This window comes from Malaclemys terrapin, chromosome 10, assembly GCF_027887155.1.
Source record: "Malaclemys terrapin pileata isolate rMalTer1 chromosome 10, rMalTer1.hap1, whole genome shotgun sequence".
NCBI lineage: Eukaryota > Metazoa > Chordata > Testudines > Emydidae > Malaclemys > Malaclemys terrapin.
Window position 1 is genome coordinate 69,390,011 of NC_071514.1, and position 22,728 is coordinate 69,412,738.

Consider the following 22,728-nt stretch of genomic DNA (forward strand, 5'->3'; position numbering starts at 1 on the left):
ATATCTCCTCAGTCAGCTCCTTGAGTATTCTAGGATGCATTTCATCAGGCCCTGGTGACTTGGAGACATTTAATATAGTCAGTATATTTTAAAACTGGCTAGTGCTTCGCATAGCTGGTGGCAGCATGTGAAGTATACATCTGTCCAGAGTTAACTACTTGGCTGTAACAGAGTCACTGGGGCAAAAGTGGCAAACATCATGATTGGAACTCTGGGCTTCCATTTTATTTCATAGACATGTGCTATCCTGCATGACTTCACAGTAGTTGCATATGTTCAGCTATATGATCAGCAATTGCTGGCATATGCTTTACTGTGTGAATAGAAAAATGCCAGTTCTCCATACCAGAGAGTTTCATTTTACTTCTAGGTCCTGGGGCCAGTCCTGTAATATAATGTATAGCTTGTGGGAAAGGGCAGTTGTTTGTGGTGGCAGTCATGTGGGGGGGTTATGTTATTTTGTTTTTTTGCCGTGAGACAATGCCACATTTTACCAGGGGAAAAATCGCAAGAATGTGCTGTCAGTGTAAAATGACAGCAAATTTTGCACGTGCTGCAGGGAAAATCAATCATGTCACATAAACAGAAACAGACCGTGAACATTTGCCATTCAGGATTTGCTTGAATACAGTCTGTGCATCTTTGTAGTATTTATAGGACGTTCCTGATACAGGAAACAGCAGCAAGAAACTTATTTTTCCTGACAGAGTAGCATTTTCTTATTGTTTGGAAGAAAAGCACTGCACAAAGAAATGTGCATCTTACCGAGATAAAAACAGCTCCTATTATGTGCTTTTGTCAAATTACTTAGGATGGTCTTTAAGTTACCTTGTAAAGTCTATAAAAGGAGCCATCTAGTGGTGCTGCATTTCCACTAAAGTGCAAGATCATGGAACACTTTTAACTGCATAAATTATATACGTTGTTGATTAAAAAGGGGCGGTGAAGGAGAGAGTGCAAATATAAGGCCATATCTTCAATTAGATTAAATCTGCATAGCTCCGTTGCCTTCAGTTCTGATTTAGACCATCAGGGGTTCTGGACCATGGTATTCATATCTCTGCTACTGTATATACGTTAGGCTGCATCTCCAATGGCCGATTGATTTGCAGTGCTTTCGAATGTAAAACTATGATAAAGTACTGGTTCTTGCATACTACAGGAATAAATATTCCCAGTACCTAATTCTGGAAGGTGGTTAACAATGGAGCTTTCTGCACAAAGACCCGTAACCCTGCTGCTGAAAAACATAAATTAATTCTTAAGAGCTTTGTATCATTTACAATTTTTTCAGCAGCTGGAAATCCTACTAAGAACACAATTCTTTTTGATATTTTCTTTAGTCAAAATGGTTGCAGTCATAATCTTCTACCTCTTGTCTATTGTTGACTGATTGGGTACATGCTGTAGAAACATAGTTGAAAGGTGAGCTCATAATTTATATGGGCTAGATTTTCAAAGTTAAGCATGCAAGTGCACCTGTACATTTGAGCATGCTTAAGTTATGTGTGAAAATATACAATGGATGCAAACAAAAATGTCTGAACAAATGCATGGTCAATTAGTCACCCAACTGTCTATACATGTAATTAAATATTTGATTTGGATGCATTTATCAGATACTGTATTCATAAGTAAGATCCATGATAGTGATAACAGGGTGCTGTTAAAAAGGCACTTGAGACTGTTACAAACTATTTCTCTGATGCCATTGTATGTTATGGTTGGCAACTGCTGATTTTTTTTAATGCTATTTAGTTTCATCATGGATTTTAATAACCTATCAGTTTATGAATCTCTCAGGTTATGAATATTTTGCATCTGTACTCATACACAGAAACCCAAATGATTTTCTTTCTCTCCTGAGACAGATGATGCACACATTCTCTCTCTCTCTCTCTCCGGATATGTCTTCACTAGCCATGTTAAAGCACTGCCACAGCGCAGTAAAGTAGCAGTGTAGGCAAGGCCTCTCTCTCTCTGTTTTATTTATTTATTTAGAGAGAGAGAGAGAGAGGCCTTGCCTACACTGCTACTTTACTGCACTGTGGCAGCGCTTTAACGCTGCTAGTGAAGACCTATCCGGAGAGAGAGAGAGAGAATGTTTACATTTTATTTGAGATATTTTTATGAAACACTTTGATGAAGGTGATGGGAGATTGTACAGTTAAATCCATGAATGTATCGGTGAATATATATTTGCAGCAGAATTCAGAAAAAACTGTTTGAGTAACAAACTTTGAGGCACAAAAATGTTTGTGATAATTCTTTAGTATTAACGCAAATCAGCATTCTAACAAGCAGTAATTCCATGCACTGCCCTGTGTACAGAATGTTCTTTCTCAGAGTAGGAATAATTTGAACGAAAAGGTGTTTCCTTGCTATATCACAGTGTCTTCTCACAAATATGGAGGCATTGGCCCTTACCACCAAATGCTTGCCAATTGGTTTCTCCATGAGTGTTTCGCAGAGGAGACAAAATTGGTATGGAAGACTTTCACTCAAGGCTCCTCCTGTTGGGCATGGTTCTATGGTATATGCACATGGATATTTAGATCAGAATTTAGTCCTTAAATTTGAAATGTAGAGGCCAATTTTGATGCTTGGAATGGGGAGGAAAAAGCCTACAAAAACTTCTATAAAGAAGTACACCATCGGTATAGTTTACTCTCAATGCTTTTAAAATATAAATGGGATACTTTGGGCCTGATTCTGCTTTTCTATGCGTTAATGGCAAAGCTTCCAGTGACTTAATTGGGAGCAAGATGAGGCCCTTTAGCTACTAAGCTACGAACGCTAGCACCTGCCTGCCTTCAGGTGTTAAGTCTTCCTTCTGGTGATGAATTTACCATTTCATGGTTCCAAGAAAGGTATGTTCAGAATCTCACAAAGAAATGAATGTTTTAAATGGAATATAAAGGCTACAGAGTTCAAGTTTATAAGCTGAATTTTTCAGTGCAAAGCTTAATTTACTTTGTTTGTGTGTGTGTGTTGCATCTTCAAGCAATAATAATAATGGAGAAGGAAAAAGAAGACCTGTTTCTCCATGTATGATAGTTGGAACGGAGCAGGAGGATCTATGGGGCCAATGACCAGCTGATCTATATACAGTAACTTTATAAGAGAGTGGGAGTTGAGTACAACTTCCCAAGGTTTACCCTTGAAAGAGAAAATTATTCTACTTTCAATGCTAGAGAAAAGGCTTATAACAATAGTTTTGCATGTAGTCTGAATGTGATTAGGTCTCTACAAGAACAAAGAATAGCACCTTTTGCTATTGGCAGGAAAATATCCCACTGTCTCCTTCAATTTGAATCCTGTATAGTTAACATCAGTAGAGCTCTCTATTTATAACGTGGCTTCAAGACCCTGGTATAACTTTCCATCTATTGAGTGTTTCAGTTGATTTGCAAGTGCAAAGAGAGACAAAGAAGGAGCTACCAACAAACAGACAGACAGGCAAGAGATGAGAAAAATGAATTTTCAAACAGAGAGCCCACTAAAACATACACTGTGGTATCATCTTAATGGAAATGATTGGTTTCGAGAGGATGACTTTTTGTGCTGATGTGAAGTGTGCAGTTAGTCCAACATTATAAACATTATGGGCAAAGTAAAACCCTTCTTTGTACAGACAGCTTAAGACCGGGTTGTGTTGCATTCATTTGTACCTTAGCATATTACCAGTGAATACAATTTATAGTCAACAGCTGTTTGAAGCCTTATCTTCAGTTGCAGAGCCTGATTTTCCGCTGCCTGGCAATTTGGTATAGAGCGCTACCATTATATATGGGTCTCAGCCTGCAGCCACTAGGTGGCCAAAATCACTAGTGGTTTCTGTGAGAGTTGTGCTTGAGGGCTTGCTACACTACCGCGTGGGGTCGATCTAAGATACGCAACTTCAGCTACGTGAATAGCATAGCTGAAGTCGACGTACTTAGATCTACTTACCGCAGTGTCTTCACTGCAGTAAGTCGACAGCTGACACTCTCCCGTCGACTCCGCTTGCACTTCTCATTCTGGAGGGGTACCGGAGTCGACAGGCGAGCACTCAGCAGTCAATTTGACGCGATAAATCAACCGCCGCTGGATCGATCGCTGCCCGCCGATCCAGCGGGTAGTATAGACAAGCCCTGAGTAGGGACTGCAGGATTGAGTGGAGTGGAGATAATCCTGTTTAGGTAGCATTTGACACTCAAATCGCACAGATGTGAAGTGACCGCATGTAGTCTGAATGTTATTAGGTCTCTACAAAAACAAAGAATAGCACATTTTGCTATTGGCAGGAAAATATCCCACTGTCTCCTTCAATTTGGATCCTGTAAAAGTGCTCCACTTAGGAAGAAAAAATCAGTTTCACACATACAGAATGGGAAGAGACTGTCTAGGAAGGAGTACGGCAGAAAGGGATCTAGGGATTATAGTGGACCACAAGCTAAATATGAGTCAACAGTGTGATGCTGTTGCAAAAAAAGCAAACGTGATTCTGGGATGTATTAACAGGTGTGTTGTGAGCAAGACACGAGAAGTCATTCTTCCGCTCTACTCTGCTCTGGTTAGGCCTCAGCTGGAGTATTGTGTCCAGTTCTGGGCACCGCATTTTAAAAAAGATGTGGAGAAATTGGAAAGGGTCCAGAGAAGAGCAACAAGAATGATTAAAGGTCTTGAGAACATGACCTATGAAGGAAGGCTGAAGGAATTGGATTTGTTTAGTTTGGAAAAGAGAAGACTGAGAGGGGACATGATAGCAGTTTTCAGGTATCTAAAAGGGTGTCTTAAGGAGGAGGGAGAAAACTTGTTCACCTTAGCCTCTAAGGATAGATCAAGAAGCAATGGGCTTAAACTGCAGCAAGGGAGGTCTAGGTTGGACATTAGGAAAAAGTTCCTAACTGTCAGCGTGGTTAAACACTGGAATAAATTGCCTAGGGAGGTTGTGGAATCTCCATCTCTGGAGATATTTAAGAGTAGGTTAGATAAATGTCTATCAGGGATGGTCTAGACAGTATTTGGTCCTGCCATGCGGGCAGGGGACTGGACTCGATGACCTCTCGAGGTCCCTTCCAGTCCTTGAATCTATGAAGGGCTGGAAGTTGGAGGATCATGCCCATTGTTTGCCATCATACATCATTTTATTTTCCAACATTTCAAGTTTTCAGTTAGCACTGTTAATTGTTTTATTTATAGGATTTTTGCTTCAGTTAGAGTCTTTGCCCCTCAAGAATTTGTATTTCTGCAGACACACGAAGTCCTGTATTGTAATGAGCTTACAGCATATCACTTGTTAGCCCATGTTGAAAAGAGTTAATGCAAGCCTTAGTTTTTACACATGTCTTTGATGCATATTAGGCAAATTTCTCTTTTCAAATTCCAGGGGGAGAGCACACGGGGAAGCGGGGGGAGAATGGGGGCATAGTTAAAGAAGTGAAAGAGACAAGAGTAAATCTTTTGTTTGCCTTCCTTTTTCTCTTGAGGTTTCATCACATCTGCCTACCAGCAGTATCTGTGTGGTAACACCCACTAGCTGTGGAAGAGCTTCATTATTTAAACACTCAGGGCCAGAACCTCAACTGGTGTAAATCAACACAGCTCTGTTAAGATCAGTGGAGCTATGCTGATTTTACCCCAGCTGAGGGCTTGGTCATCAGAGTTGTATTTGTATTACAATTCAAATCTGTACTTGAAATACAGATGGGCCCAAGCTACAAAGTTCAGCTCCTGATCCAAACATGACGAAAATCCAGAGATATTCAGGTCTGAGTTTAGATTCAGTCCTTTATAGATCATGGGGTAGTTGCAAAATTCAGAAATACATTTCCCTAGTCTCAGGATGGGAAGGGGGTATTCATCGAGGGCTTTGGTTCAGGCTGATTTGTAATCTTCAAGAAAAGAATTGCCACGCATAAAGATTCCCAAAGACAAATGACATTGGCGATCCCATCCCTCTGTCCTTTCTTCCTTACCAACTTGCTATTTGCTGTACAGATTAGGGCTTTTTAATGTAGAGCATTCAGTGGGTTTTTTTAATTTAGAGACAATCATTTAGAAACAAGATGGGATGTTGCCAAGATATACAGAAATACCTTATCCTGGAGTTGCCTTGAGAGACCTTTGAAAGACTTTAATGAAAAACACAGATTTTTTTTCCCATCACTGGAACTAGGTATTTGGCCCCAAGTGTTGAATGATGGAATGTTCCAATTATAGGCAAAAAGTGCTTTAAAGTGTATTTAAAATGAAAACTTACCTCAGGGATACTTTTGATTGCTGTAAAGTGGCTTCCCTGTAGGTTTACCTTCTGCACGCTGGTATTGTTGAAACTCAACAAATAAAGTTCTTGTTTGCTCTTTCACATTTCCCCCTGAAGTCCTCATTCTTAACTCCCTAAAGTTTAAGAGCTACATATAGAGAATAAATTGGTGTGCATAGGAGGAGGGATGGTGAGGATTCATTTTGTTGGAATAATTAGTATCATGTGTTTAAAAGTGTTGTTGATTTCATCCCTTAACAATACAGGTAATGAGTGATGAAAATCCCACTGTTTACTTTCACAAATGTGTGCAACCAGTTCTGCTGCCAACTGGGTATTTCCTGCAATGTTAGTTTAGTAATTAGTGAATTTTCAAAGAGTTTTATCTAGCAGTTTCAGAATGGATGGATAGTCTTGCAGGTAACGAATAGAGCTATGGGTCGTCTGTCCCCAGCTGTGCCACAGGCTTGTCTGATCATGGACATTTAATTGCCCTAAAATTCACTTTACTCATTTGTAAAATGGAACTAATAAGCCTAGGTCCTTAGCTGTGCCTGAACTCCACCTGGTACTGCTGAGAAGTGAGGGCAAAGGTGGCTTTAACCTACCTTTGTACTTATCTAATTCCTACGCCTTCTGAGAGCTGGCCTGGGCTAGCCTTCTGCACAATTTAGAACAGCCTCAAAATGATTATTTCCCCATTTAGGCCACCTATACGTCTGCTGTACTTAGGAAGTGTCCCCTAATGCTATAGGTCTTTCCTATGTTCAGGAGTAACACTGACTGCTCCATATCACATCTACTTACTTGTGTTGTACCCACAAGTGCCTCTCTGTGTTCCCACTTGCACCAGCACATGCCATTTGCCTTAGTTAAGGCATGCAACAAGCACACTATATTTTGAATATGTAATCTGTAATGTGTAATATCTAACTCAGTGTTCATTCTCCAGATCTTTGTAACCTGGATAATGTAAACCAGCCATGTAACTAATGTTTCACTGATGATAACCTGATTTAACTGAGCTTTAAAACTTCTTAACTGTCTTTGTGCTTTGGTTTGATAAATCTGCCTTTTTTGTCAAAGCAGCTAAATGAAGTAGCCATCACTGCTGTTTAAATTCCAGACTAGAGGCAGTGGAAAATCCTCTGATAAGACTGGGAAAAGTGAGTGACATTTCCTAAAATGGGTTTGTTTGTTTTTTAAATTCAGATCCCACTACAATGCAACCCATATCACAGATCAATTAGTGCAGTTAGCATATTCGTGCCTGATCTGGAATTTGCTCTAAACATGCCTAAGGTCGAATGAGAATGGAGGACATTATAGTATGTAATTATTTCATGAGAATAAATAAGGATTCCAGCAACAGCTTAGAGCTAATGTAACAGTAGAACAATTAGAGTTTCTGAGCTACTGCACAAACATACAAATGCAAGATCATTACAATACGTACATTGACTATTTTGACTTATTTTATTTTAATGAGCATAACTAACCTAAGGTTATAGTGATTGGTAAGAATAAAGGAAACATGACAACTATCAAACATATGAAATAATAGCCAATTTGTCAAAGCAGTATCAGTTCAATAGAGATGTGTTGGGTATAATGTTAATGAGCTTTACATTTTTTACATTTCTCTTGCTCTATTTGCTGCTTGCTTCTTTTCTTGTTGAGTCATGTGCTGGAGGCATGGTCTGAACACGGGATTGGGAGCCAGTTACTGCTGAGGTCTAAGCCTGACTTTGCTTTGATATTGAATCACTGTGTGTCCTTTGGCAAGTTGTTACCTCATTCCTCCCCCTACGCCCCCACTCTGTAAAATGGGAATAATAATATACTTCTCAGGGAAGAGGTGTGAGAAATAATTAGCTAACATTTGTAAAGTGCTTTTGACTATGAAACGTGATACATCAGTGCTAAGACTTATTACCATCATTCATTATTATTATTACTGGATGTTGTCACTGACTCCGTTTTATTAGGCCTACCAGAAGTGGCAAGAAAACTTAAAGAGAAACCTACCCAAAAATCAGTACGTATTCCTGAAGGTAGTTTCATACCAATTTCCCACCACTTCCTCTGGCTGTTGGTAGCATTAATAAAGGGAGACATTGTCTGTTCTTGGGGCCTAAAAAATATATTCCTCACCTACTAGCTTGAGGACCCGTACTTATTATGGTGAGAAATATCTACTCAGCCACACCCCCTGCTCGCTGAAGGAATAAAGCAGTTGTGCTGTGTGTTTAACTAAAGTATTGTCAATCAACTTCCCATTTAATCACTTTATTAAACATGTAACTAACTACTGTGGGTCCCTCACTTTTGTCCTAGCTTTTTCTCCATTCACTCCACTTTTTCTTGTTTTCTTTCAAGGAATAGGTAGTCTTTTCTCTCGGTGTTTGTTTCCTCTTGTCTCTTAATTCTTTTATACCCCCTTTTTTTCCCCCTTCCCTCATTACCCTCTATAGTCTTTCTCTGACATGCACAGTTCTCCCCTCTCTCATATGAATATATATATATATATATCCTGTTTCTTAATCAAAGCACCCTGCTTCCTGGGAGAGATTTTCAAAGACACACAGGAGAGTTAGGTACGTAACTGCCATTGACTTTTCATGGGAGTTGGGCACCTCACTTCTTTATGCCTTTGAAAATCCACTCACCCCCATCCATACAATATCTCTCCCTTGTGCCCATTCCGTGCACACCCTCACCCACTCAGTGACTCATCTATCCGTCTCCGACACAGGGCTTGAAAAATATAGCATAGCTAGCAGCCAGCGGGCTAAACTGTGACAAGAGGCCCCACTGAGTAGGTAGCTATGTGCATACGCACTGACTCCAGGGGTGTTCTGGGGTTCAAGCACCAACGTTTAAAAAAAAAAAAAAAAAAAGATGAGTGCTCAGCACTCGCCAGCCACAGCTGTTTGGCGGTTGAGGGAGGTGCTTGGGGGAGGGAGGAGAGCAGCGAGCAGCAGGTGATGGCTTCGGCAGAGGGTTTGGAGTGGGGCAGGAAGAGGCCAAATGAGGGCAGGGGCCTTGAGGCAGGGCGCAGAGCTGGGACGGGGCCTCAGGAGCAGGCGTGGAGCACCCCCAAGTTAAAATAAAACTGTGCCTGTGGCCACATGTCCCCTCTGCATTTCCTCTCACTGCTACCCATGCAGGATCACAGGCAGAAAGGAGGCCACAACTGTTGGCAGAAGCAGATGCAGCAGCACAAGGAGAGAAGGCTGTTGCTGGCCTCAGGTTCCTTCAGCCCCCAGCAACTACTCTGTCATAAACTCCCACAGCCTCATGCTCCTCATCCACCGAGCCACTCCCTGGACAGCCTCCAGCTTCTCCTCAAGCTCCCACTCAAGCCTTCATCCACCTAGCTAACCTCCAGGCAGTCACCACTTTCTTTCAGATGCCCCCACTCAGCTGAGCACTCTGACAACCACCTAAATACCTTAGTACCCCAGGTACCTTCCAGCAACCTCAGACACCCACCCACCCCAGTCTCCCCAGCACACAGTCACAGCTGCCAAGTTTTGAGCAACTCCCATAGCCTACCACTGAAACTGGTTGGGGCTGGGTGTGTTTGGCCATGAGCTGAAGTGTATCCAGATTATTTACAAATATGCAAATTCATCATTAAATAGCTTGCATAAATGTCAGCAATGGAGCTGTGCAGAATTTGGCAGCTGTGTTTTACTAACCAGCCTTATGAGAGAAAATGGATATCTGAATGTAAATTTGTTTTTGCTACCCACAACACTTATTCACTTCTGGAGAATGTTTGTATGAGTGTTGCAACAGAGCATTAGGAGGAAGAAGAGAAACTAGCTGCGTTCTGCCAATTGTGAAGGGAAAACGCCCACCATACGTTGTAGAATTTCACTGAATTTGCTTAGTGTGTAAGTCACACTTAGAGCTCTAAGGGACCAGATAATTTTATGGCCAACAATTGAAGTCAGTCACAGATTTAGGTAAGGACTGGTTTATCGGCAGGTTTGCATATTAATATGGAGTAACCAAAGATTGATACATAGGGTGTACGCTGATTTCTGCACACGTTATGATGGAAGTGGTTCCGCCATGTACAGTCAACCAAGTGCATTGTGTTTCCCTAGCCCCTTTTCCTGTGAATCATCAGGTATTGGCCAGAACTGGAGGCGGAAACTGAACTTGTTAAACAAATATGCTGATCTGGTGTGACACATCTTTTGTTCCTCTTTCTAGAGATACTTGCAATATGGAACAGCAAAAGATGTTTTTTTTGGGTAAATCGCATAAATGTGCCTCATTTACAGGCATAGCAGTTCTTAGTGAGATTAATAAATATGTGTTGGAGACTATTGAGATCGGGACAGGAAGTGGAATAGCATCAGAAAAGAACTTCAGGGGTGGGAAATACACATCTGGTGAGCGCTGCCACGAGGCAGGCTCCTGAGTTTTGCACTCTAAGCTGCCACAAGCGACTAAACTTTATTTCTCCTGTGACCCAGTCACTAAGGCTTGTAACTATTCGAGATGACGAAAAGGATGTGGTCTGCCTTGAGATTCTTCCTGCTGACCCCTATCACCTTCACCAAGAGCTGTCAGGAGCATAGCATTGAGTCTGATGACAAAACAAAATGTAACCTAGGAATCTTCATTGGCAATTGCCGCTACACTAAAACAAGTTTCTATAGCAACGGGGGGTGAAATTATGAAGCAACTTGTTATTCTATGCCTGATTAGGAGAACTGTTAATTGAGGACATCAAGAAGGCTGGAGTGTTTAATGCCTGTTTTGCTTTAGTCTTCACTAAAAATGTTAATGGTCACAAGATACTCAACACAATTAATATTAACAAGGGGGAAGGAACGCAACAAAGTTAGGGAAAGAACAAGTTAAAGAATATATGTGGCCTGGTGAAATTCGTCTTATGGCACTTAAGAAATAGTTGAAACAATCTCAGAACTGTTAGCAAGTATCTCTTCAAGAACTCCTGGAGGCCAGGTGAGGTCCCAGAGAAGGGCAAACACAGTATCTGCTTTTAAAAAGGAGAACAAAGAGGATGCAGGGAATTATACACTAGTCAGCCTAACTTTGATATCTGGAAAGATACTGGAACAAATTATTTACCAATCAATTTGTAAGTACCTAAAAGATAATAGGGTTATAAGGAATAGATTTGTCAAGAACAAATCATGCCAAACCAACCTAAATTCCCTCTTTGTTACTGACCTAGTGGAAGTGGGGGGAGGGGGGAGAGGGACAGTAGACATGATATATCTTGATTTTTAGTAAGGCTTTTGGCACAGTCTCACATGACATTCTCATAAGCAAACTAGGGAAATGTGATCTAGATTAAATTATTGTAAAGTGGGTGATAAATTAGTTGAAAGACCATACTCAAAGAGTAGTTATCAATGGGTCACTGCTGAACTGGGAGGGTGTATTTTATGGGGTCCTGCACTGGGCATGTTTAATCTTGAGAAAAGAAGAGTGAGGAGGGTCTGAAAACAGTCTTCAAATATGTTAAAGGCTGTTATAAAGATGATTGGGATCAAATGTTCTCGATGTTCACTGAAGGTAGGATGAAAAGTAATGGGTTTAATCTGCAGTAAAGGAGATATAGATATTAGGAAAAGCTTTCTAACTAGAAGGGTAAATAAATTCTGGAATAGGCTTCCCAGGGAGGTTATGGAATCACCATCATTGGAGGTTTTTAAGAACAAGTTGGACAAATACCTGACAGTGGTGGTCTAGATATATTTGGTCTTGCCTCAGCACAGAGGGTAGGATTTGACAACTTCTCAAGGTCCCTTCCAGCCCTACATTTCCATGACTCTGTTCATGTTTCCTTGGGTGCATTGCTTTTCCTGGATAAAACATTTTTTTCAGTTATAGTGGTGGTGATATGTATAACTATGACAATATGATCGTTTTGGGTAGGAGGAATATTAAAGAGACAATCAGTTCTTAGCCAAGTTTCCTTTTTGAACTATATAATTCATCAGGCTGTTGGAAAACAAACTAGATTCCCGTACAGGAATGAGGGGTGTAATCTGAGCATCACTGACCACCATTCACTCCACTCCTACACATTGTTTATTGTTTATATATAACCTTTACTTACTGGCTGCATTGCTGTGATGCTGTCAAGCATCAGTCAGTAGCAACTCTCAAATCAAGTATAATTTTAAAAATGAAAAGTTTTATCGTTGCCATGTAGCATCATATGAACATACGAGGGGCTGGACTATTGCATCTTTACTCACATCGAGTAGTACTTTAGTCCATAAAGCCAATGGGACTCCTCAAAGAGGAATTCAACACTGAGTAGTCCAGATTCTGGAGCACTGACTCGTGCAAGTAGTCCCATTGAAGTGATTTGAAGCTACTTAAGGGCTTAACTCCGCTCCCTTTGAACCCAGAGTTACAATATTGACTTTTAATGGGAGCAGAATCAAGCCCCACAGGAATCAATGCTCAAAAACATGAGCCTCCCCATTCTGGCCCAGTGAGTGAGCATGGGGATCGCAGTCTAATGTGTATTTTAATGTGTATGCCTTTTTTAAAAAAAATTGACTTTACTCTTTAATATAGAAGTTGCATGTAATGAGATTTAAAAAGTGTAGTAACATGCATGTAACTTTCCCCCCTTTTGTAGGATGGTTATTTTTCCCACCGGCCAAAAGAGAAAATGCGAACAGACAGCAATAATGAAAACTCTGTACCCAAGGACTTTGAAAATATTGATAACAGTAACTTTGCTCCCAGGACTCAGAGGCAAAAATACCAGCCTGAACTGGCGAAGAAGCCTCTTAGCAAGCAGAAGGAGCACTTGAAAAAGAAACTGGAGCAAGAAGGAAAGGTGAAGGAGAACTCACTCCTGGGGAAGAACTCCAATGAAGTGCTTCAGTTCAGCCATCATGCTGTAAAGAATAGCAGCAGCAATTTGAAGGAGATTCACAGGTCTCCCAGACAGCCTCCTTTAAAAAGGAGTGGGAACAGCTCCCCTGAAATAAGATACGACCAGCCACCAAAATGTGAAATATCGGGCAAGGAGGCACTTTCAGCTCTGTCTCGGTCCAAATCCAAGCACTGTCGGCGGGAGATTGCAGAGATATACTGTCAACACAAGCAAGGAAAGCTGATGCCTGAGAAGGTGATGCGTCTGTGTCCCCTGGATGGTAAGTCAATAGATGCTAGAGTGGCTACACAACCACACGGGGAGGGGGGAATTTTATGCAATAACAGCCTCTTGACTCTGGTCCAGTACAGTAAAAATCAAGATTATGCAGTAAAGTATAGCATTATTTTTCTGGTTTGTGCCAAACAGCAAGTATCTAAAGATTTCTTTAACAGAGAACTGTGCAGAGAACACAAGACTCTTGTTAAGCATATATTGAATGTTCTGCTTCAGTTTTCTTCCATTAGATTTTTCCCATGCAATTTTAACCAGTTTTCCAACGATGATGCTAGTTCTCTCAGGCAGCAGCAGTTACAGTGTTTCCTTCTAAAGTTAGAGGCATATTTGAGAGTGGATGTTCATTCATTCCATCCCATTATTCGACAAAGGAGATGCACGCTATGTGGGAAACGTGGCGATAACCACAGTGAACATTGGCACTTCTGCCAGCCAACAAAGGGACAACATTGCTGTTTCCTGCCAGGGGACAGAGAGCTGCTGGATGGAAACTGTTAACCTGGAGGCAGGAAAAGTAGGGTAAATAAGATAGTAAACAAAGTAATTTGTGGCTCAGTTCTGTTTTAAGTGAAGTCTTGGTACAACAAATGTGGTTTTCAAAGCTTATTAGTTCCGAGTTTCAAATCCAAATCCATAGCCAAAGGACGAGGCTTTGTTTTATTGTTTTTTATTTGAATGTGGGATCAGATTTGTGGCTTATTGCACACGGCTTTCTTTTGGTGTGTGAGTGTGTGTGCGCTGTCCTTTGTACGCCCTTCAAGAAGAGCTCCTCTCATTTCACCATTTATTTAACTGTGAACTATCCATAGCTTAAAAGGCATTCCTCTACTGCTGAATAGCTTGTGAGATGAAACATTACTATTAGCAGCAGTGATATTTCTACAGCACTGCTAAGGCTCCAGTCCCACAATCAGCACTTCCCTGCTTGCGTAGGGTTAAGCACATGGTTAAGTTCTTTCCTGGATCGGAGCCTAAAGTGTACTTGGTGTTTTATAAACAAACGAGAAAAGGCCTTGAAGAGGTACAAAGGCAGGGGTGCAACTGAATCAAGTCTGGTGAATAGGATCTTTCACTGTGTGTCTGTGGTTCCACTTCTTCAATGTATTTGTTTTGATGTTTGTGAGAGTTTTTTATAATTACTCTCTCGCGTTTGGAGTGACCATCATGCTCACACTAACACTCAGCATCACTTCTCTAAATGGCAGAGAATAGGAAAACAGGAGATGGGTTAACAGACCTTGTGGAAGAATCAGGTTTTAAGGAGATATTTGGAGGAAAGAGTGGAGGCATGGCAGACTGGGTGAGAGAGGAAGGTAAAATCAAAAGATAAAGAGAGAAGAAGCTCAAGCAGAACTCTACTTCAGTGGCAGGCTGAGTTATATTGAGCTCTCTTCCAAAATAGTTCAAGAAAGTGTCCTGGAATAATGTATTCAGACTAAGGAATCTCTCAGCACTCTGGTTACTGGTACTGTGTACCTGGCCCTTTCCTGATAAATCATACAAAAATAAAATCTCAGATTCAGAAATTGTAGACTTACAGCAGTTGTTAGGACTTGTCTACATGGATATTTAGTTTGCGGCAAGCTGGGATATGGATCTACCCCACAATAACTTGCTATGGATTAACTGTCCACATCGACTCTGCTGACGCACATTAACAGTTTGTTAATGCACTTTGTTCTAGTCCTGTTTCAAAGAGTTCTTGATCAAAATGCATTAATGTTAATGTGCGTCAGCAGGGTCCAGCCAGATAGTTAGTCCACAGCAGGCTAGTGCGGGGTAGATTCACACCTCAGTTTGCCACAGATTAAATGTTTGTGTAGACAAGCCCTTAGAAATGTATACGATCACCAATATAATGTGTCTCTGGGCATCTATATCACAGCCAGCAATAAAGTGTTAGGTCTACTCTGTTTGATATATTTTCTATTTGCTGACCTAATTGTACCTGGGCACCTGGGGCTGTTCTATGTAAAGTAACAACAGTGAGATTGGTCATTGCAAATATCTGTTGTTGTCGTTTCCCCCTTTTCTTCCTTAAGATACGCAATTTGGGTCTGACCTTGTGAGATAGTTGAGGGGGTCCAGCCCCTTGCAACACACCCCTGTGACTGCACCACTTGCCAGCTAATCTTTTCTCTTGGGACTTATTGTAACATTCCAAACCCACTGCAGCTTTAAACAGTCACCATTCTTAACATCAGCTTTCCCCAGAAATATTTCCTGATTCTCTCTTTAAATATGGAATTTCCCACAAGTACCCCTGTCCAAGGGTCTGGACAAGCGCCTTTCAGTCCTGGGCCAATAATAATTTTCTCTACTCAATTGTCTCACAAATGGCAGTATATGACATAAAATCAAACCTTTTGTTTATTACACAGCATAGTAAATGATAGAGGCAAGTTGACTGGTAAGTGATGAGACTAGGAAATAAGTCATTAAGATTCTACTAGTTGGTAAGTCATTTGATCTGTTTTTATTTTTAAAATGTGTGTGAATTCAGTAACAGCTGAGGCATGTTCCTGGACACCTACCTGAAGAGACCAAAAAACCCCCCCCAACAACCAACAGTTCCATAAATGAGGTGTGCAGGATGTATATTAAAATATAAGGTGTAGACAGGCTATTGCTAGGAGTCTTCAGATTAGCAGGAATGTCCCTGGAGCTCTGTAAGATTGTCAGCAGAGAGGCCCCTTTTTTGAGACTGTCTTTACCTAGGCAGATGGATCCTAATAGAAAATGTTGACTTTTCTTTGCCTCAAGGTTATTCCGTGCTGCCACACTGACAGCTGAAGTTAACTGTTTCAAACACTGCCGAATTCTCCTTCAGGTAGTGTTCCCTGTAGTCTCCCTTAGACACAGGGGTAGAAAGAGCCGTCGTGGCAGTTTTGCAGTGGGGAAGTGATAGAGCAGCAGCATAACCAATGAAATGCCAAATGCTAATGCAAAAGGAACAAGCATACTGTAATGTAAGAGTCTTCTTAGGAATGGCAGAATTCCTAGGCAGCTTCTCAGCACCCCTTTCAGAAGAGGAATTTAAGGGGTCAAGGAAAGACATTAGGAATCAACAGCGTGGCCACTCGATGCCCTACAGGTAGGGTGACCAGACAGTAAGTGTGAAAAATCGGGCCGGGGGTAGGGGATAATAGGAGCCTATATAAGAAAAAGCCTGAAATATCGGGACTGTCCCTGTAAAATCAGGACATCTGGTCACCCTACCTACAGGAGGCACTCAGCAAACCTTGCAGGAGTAGGCCCTCCTTCGAAGTTCAACCCTTTCTCGTTAAAAAGTGAGCCTGATTTAAAAAAAAAATTGTAGTCCCTTGTATTTTACAGCTACATTTCTAAGATACTTATCCACAAAAATGTAATTGTGCTGTGATTTCATAGGCCAGTTGGATCAGATGTCCCCTCCCTTTTATCCTAAACTGTATGCATTGTTGTGCCGTGATAAACAATTGCGCCATCCCTCAGAGGCGGAGGCTACATGAACCCAATATATTCCTTAAAGGGGTGGTAAGCTTAATTAGGTAACATTTGTAGAGCACTAGCCCTGAGCTTTTGGAATGAAAGCACTATAGTGCTGGTATTACTGTTCTCTTGTGCATCGCTCTTAACATTCTAAACATCAGGAAAGCTCTGTGCTGCGTGTTAGCACAAGTCAGCCATTCTGGGGATCAATCTACGCGTTCAGCATGCCAAGTGATGTATCCTTATGTTTGCATATGAAAAAGATTTGTTATCTGTTTACAAGAGAGCTTGTGAACTTTAAATATTTATGCATTGGTCCCACTCATTCATTCATTATCTCAATGTATAAACTTGTTTAGGAGCTATGGGTTCCATTGAGATGTCATCTAGAGTGCAATTCCCTAGGATCCATTCATAGATGCATAGCTGTTCAAAGCTGCAGAATTGTTAAATATGGCCATCAATCGTGGTATATGACTCCACTGAGCCAGACTGTCATAAATTCTAAGCGATACATTCACCTCGGTGTTTGTCAAGAGGAGCAGTATTTTATAAACTTTTTTTTTCTTTGAAGTATTTTATTATGTCGAAAGGCAAGAGGTGTAGAAACTCAAATGGATTATGGAAAGGACTGTTTAAACCTACAGTGTCATCCGTTGTTACTTTTCTGAAATGAGTGTGTTCGCTCCATGAGAACCAGAAGAGAGAAGCTCCATTCCAGCTGTGTACCGTATGCTAAGAGTATACTGAAGCAGCAAAATAAAATATAAAACTTTACATGTCACCTGAATTGTTTAGCACTGTTAGTGTGCATAGTTCTTTACAAATAGACTGTCTCTCACTCAAGGAGTACAAGGAATGATGACAAACCGGGGTGGGGAGGGGGGGAATGTCAGAGGCTTCAACTATAATATTATACTGTTGTGGAGGTCAGCATAGCAGGCAGCTTGAGGGGCACACCGCTTTGGTTTCCAAGTGTATGTTTTGAAAAGGAACTTGGAGGAGAGGGTGGAAGCGTAGCGGGTGAAGTCTGGAAAGATGGATGAAGATACAAGGGGTGACATGGATAAATGGGCAAATCTAGCGCTGTACTGATTACAAAGGGGAAGCAGGAAAATTGCCTTTTTGGTAACCAGGAAGATTGTCTTTTTGATGGGGCTGGCATGACAGTTTAGTTTACTCTTCAGTAGGGGCAACATGCGGAGCTGCAGCTTGTGCAAGATGGAGTAGCCTGCCTCCTTGCTGTGGCCACCTGTACCGCTGTGCTGTGTGCCACCGCAGGCTACCAGCCCACTTCCATTAGTTGTTTAAGGCCTTGTTTCTGGCTATCAAAACCATGGCTGGGTCAGGGCCCAGCTATGTCACTGAGTGTACTCCATCCGTAACCCACCAAGACAGCTCACTGAAAGCCTGGATGAAGCCTGTGAAAGTTGGAGATAGAGAGCTCCTGGCTGTGGAATAAATTGGAGAGGAGGCCAGACTGAGAGATTGTACACTGCAAAACTCTCCTATTTGACAAAGCTAGTCTGATTTAGGCCATGTTTCTACTAGAGAGCTTACAGCGGCACAGCTGTACCGATGTAGCTGCGCCACTGTAAGATCGCTTGTGTAGCCACTCAATGCCGATGGGAGACCATCTCCATGAGCAGCAGTAGCTATGTCAATGGGAGAAGCTTCTCCCACCAACAAAGTGCTGTCCTCACTGGTGCTTCTGTCCATGTAACTTATGTCACTCAGGGTGTTTTTTTTCACACCCCTGAGTGACATAAGTTGTACCAACAAAAGTGGTAGTGTAAACATGGCCTTAATCTGTATTATAGACTCCCCAAGCAAGACCCCCAGTAAGCAGGGAAGAGAGAAGAAAAGTCCAGTATTGGCTTCACTGTGCAGACTGAATTTATCTGTATAGCTCTTCAGATAATTTCACAGAATTCATTTTTTTTATAATTTCAACAGATAATATCTATGTTAATATTAAGCATTTTTAAAACATTTTTATCCATTTAAATTTTCACAGTTGTGCCGAATTATGTTTTTTAATAATTTCTCCCCTGTTGTTGTTGATTTAAATTTTCCAGTTGTGGGAAATTATTGGGGAGAGGGTCCAAAAATTACTTAATGACAATAGGCATTGAGATTCAAAAATTTAAAGCTTTTATAAACCATTAAAACACATACTGTCAACATCACATGTCAAAATATACAAAGTACACCTCTACCCCGATGTAACGCGACCCGATATAACACTGATTTGGATATAACGTGGTAAAGCAGTGCTCCGGGGGGGCGGGACTGCGCACTTCGGTGGATCAAAGCAAGTTCGATATAACGCGGTTTTACCTATAACGCGGTAAGATTTTTTGGCTCCCGAGGACAGCGTGATATCGAGGTAGAGGTGTAAATATCCTTAAATCCACAAATCTGCAAGATTTTTGCTATTCATTCATTAGTCCATTTGTAAGAAGCCTAATTGAAAAGTCTAAATCACTGGATTTTGACTCTAATAAGTTCTCAAGCAGCATTTTTCTTACTTTGCCTATCTGTGAATTTTGATTATTATTGATGAAAATATTTTTTCATTAGTTTGTGTATGTATCATGAAATCGATGTTTACCAATATTTATCAATAAAAATCTAATCCTTCCAAGCCCATACACAGATAATGCAGTTGTGGGCACTATGAAAAGGATTGCTGTATAGAGATTAAAATTGTGATTTTTTTTTCTTTCTCTTGATATTCCCTTCAGATTTGTTGGACTCTGATCTACTTTTCACGCTTACCATGTAGCTCGCACTATTTTAAATCTCTGATTCCTAGAGACCTGAGTGTCAATTTGAAAGTTTGCTGATAGATGGCAGACCACTCCCTGCATGACTGACACCAACTCTGAGTCATGAGCAAAGGAGTGTTGTCACGTGGTATCTAAATCATTTCTCCTCTGGTCCAGGTCATCAGACTCCCACATGGGTCTCAAATCTACCCATGGTCCTTGGTGGCTGAAAATTAGTACTCCTTGATCCAGGTCTTTGGTGCTTGAGTTCGGATGGACGCATACTATGTTTCCAGTTTCCTTTAGGATTTTTTTTAACATGCACTTTTGATTAAAGAAAAGCCCCTATTAAGAATGGAGAGCCCGGAACGAAGTTGGTTTATTTCCCTTTGGCTCCTATGTCATCTTTGCTCAGTTTATAAGTCAGAACAGGTTTCTTTCTACTTTCAGCCCTAGGGCAACCTGGCTCATAAATAAAATAGAAAAAAAATCAAACTGACCTTTTTCTGTGTCATACATCAGCACTGAGGGAGTTCTTCCCAGATCAGGGTGTTTTCTCACATGCTTCTACTGATGCTGCCGCTCTGTCACACAGAAATAAAACATTTTGATTTTTGAGAAGCTGCTAAGGAATAAAATATTCCAGTGCACAAGAGTAACTGAGATCTCATCATGCTCTCAAACTTTGTCTAAGACATGCAGACCACATACCGTAGATTAATGGTGCTCTTTCTGTTGAGTAATATACAAGTATAATAACAGTTTGTGCTTCTATAATGCCTTTTGTCTGAGGACTTCAAAGTGCTAAATAGAAAGAGGTAGGCTACATCATGATCACTTCACTTGCCCCTAAAATTCAGCCACTTCTGGGGTGGAATACAGCAGCAGTTCAACAATGTATTAGCAAGACTACACAACTGTTGGACAGGAAGTGAAAGAGAATTTCATACACAATTTAAACTGGAGAGGAAATGTAGCTAAGCAGGACATAGGTAGCTTAGCTAGAATTTGACCCTTTGACCATAAAAAGGATTCTTTTAAAATGCTAAATAGTTATCCTTAGGTTATACATGTATATTGACAGCTGAAGAGACAGCTTTGTTTAGTTTTCAGAATTTTCACAGTGTGCTTTTTGACTCATTTGGTTTGATCCAAAATTTAAAGAGTGTGGGACCAATTCCATAAAGATTATTGGATCTATCTCTGTTTCTTTTGGTTTAGCCATTGCAAGCCACAGTCACTGCTGAGACTTCTCTTCATGCCTTAAATCTATTCGCCAACATGGTAAAAATACTATGATGAGTATAAGCTCTTTGAGACTGGCATTGAAGAGCCGGTGCATATGCAGACCCAACAAAACTTAATTTGCTGCTCCACAGATGACTCCTGTTGCAATAAATTTACTGTGAATAAACTAATTGCAAAATAACCTTAATTGAGTAGTTATCAATGAACAACATCCTGTGGAACAAAACTGCTTACAATTAATAGCATTTAAGCTGTAAACTATTCCTCTGTAGAAAGCTAAAGATGTAATTACACCACATATGGAGATTGTGTTCAGCTCTGGAAACCATTATGCCAGTGTTTCCTTCATTATGGAGAGTAGTTTTGGCTTCGACTTAGAACAACAGCACTTGTATTTTATGCTAAATGAATTTATGAAAATATAAAGGGTCTGAGTCTCTTTTCCTTACATCAGTAGGAATAAGGTGCTACTCTAGTGAGGTCAGTGGAGTGGCACCAGTGTGAATCTGGGGTCAGTGGAGAAGAATCAGACCCCACGGGATAGGTACTAGGCCATTACATATGATAAAGCAAACCCATTAAAACCATCTATTCCTCTGTATGATGGAAGAAGAATATAACCATGTAAATATTCTTTATAGGATCAGGATTTAAAGGCCTCTTGCAGAGGGGAAGGGAGGTAAGAGTTCTCTCAGCTTGCAGAATGGGGCAATGTTGTCTCTGCATCTTCTTGTTGGCCTTCCTGAGAAATTTCAATAGCTCCTCTGAGAGACCTGAGCATATAGAACTCAGCATATCTGAAGGAAGTCAGCTTGTGGCAAGATAGAATTGTGCCATCCCAAAAGACCAGAAAAAATACCGCCATACCCAAATGTTGATCATGTCAGCACTATCTTGTATGGGTTTCCCTTTTCCCTGAAGGAAAACACCCTGTGAAAGGGGGTTAGGGCAGCTATAACTGGCCAACCAATGGTAGTATGGGATTTGTAGGCCCTGAGCGACCCTGGTGCTGGGAATCAGTGCAGGGGTACACGGCCTCTGTACAGATGGCCCTTTCCTCCTTCAGGTGTTCTGCAGTACATGCAGCTTACAGGACGTTGGCAAGTTTAGGAGGCAGGGCCATGTTCACATTCTGAGAGAGCAGTTGTCAACCCTCCTTCACCACTAAACAACAGTCTCCTTCCCCCAATCCAACTGAATGACGATTTTAAGGTTTTAGGTGGCATGGAAGTTTTGGCTTGAAGTGCTACGACATCAAACACCAGGAAATAGATTTTCAAAAATTGTCACTTTTAAGGAAATGCTAAGAACAAGCAAAATACATTTCTAGCAACAAAAGCAGAGGGTGGAAATAGGCTTGAAACTTTCAGCGACTCAAAATCTTGTAGTAAAATGTCAGCTTCATATAATGCCTTGAAATGGGAGGGGTGGAAGTAAATGTAGAAGGAGAGTAATTACCAAATATGTCCCAGGAATAAACCTTCTGAAATAAGAGCAGAGGGGTGGGGGTAGCTTAGTGAAAGCTTTGGTAAGAATTACTGCATACAGAAGACACGACGAGGAAAGAAGAGATGCTTGAGTGTCTAATGCCTCTGTGTGATATTGAAATACACATGTAGACAGAGAAAAGTCAGTCAAATGGGCCATAGCTACAGTAAATTGTCGGTGTGATGTGAAGGCAAGAGCTGGGCAGATTTGGGGGAAAGGCTGCCAAGCAGAAGGAAAGATACACATACACACACATACACACGTTGACATAAAATATGTTTTCAGTCTCTTGACTATATTTATTACATTGATGTCAC

General features: G+C 41.0%; 1 protein-coding gene across 1 annotated transcript in view; it reads left to right on the forward strand.

The window, feature by feature from the left end:
- The window catches only part of XYLT1 (xylosyltransferase 1), a 321,898-nt gene that overhangs the window by 155,798 nt on the left and 143,372 nt on the right, over positions 1-22,728 (forward strand). Inside the window, exon 3 of the mRNA XM_054042319.1 lies at positions 12,894-13,416. Within this exon, the coding sequence (XP_053898294.1) occupies positions 12,894-13,416 (523 nt within the window). The remainder of the gene's footprint in view (positions 1-12,893; positions 13,417-22,728) is intronic.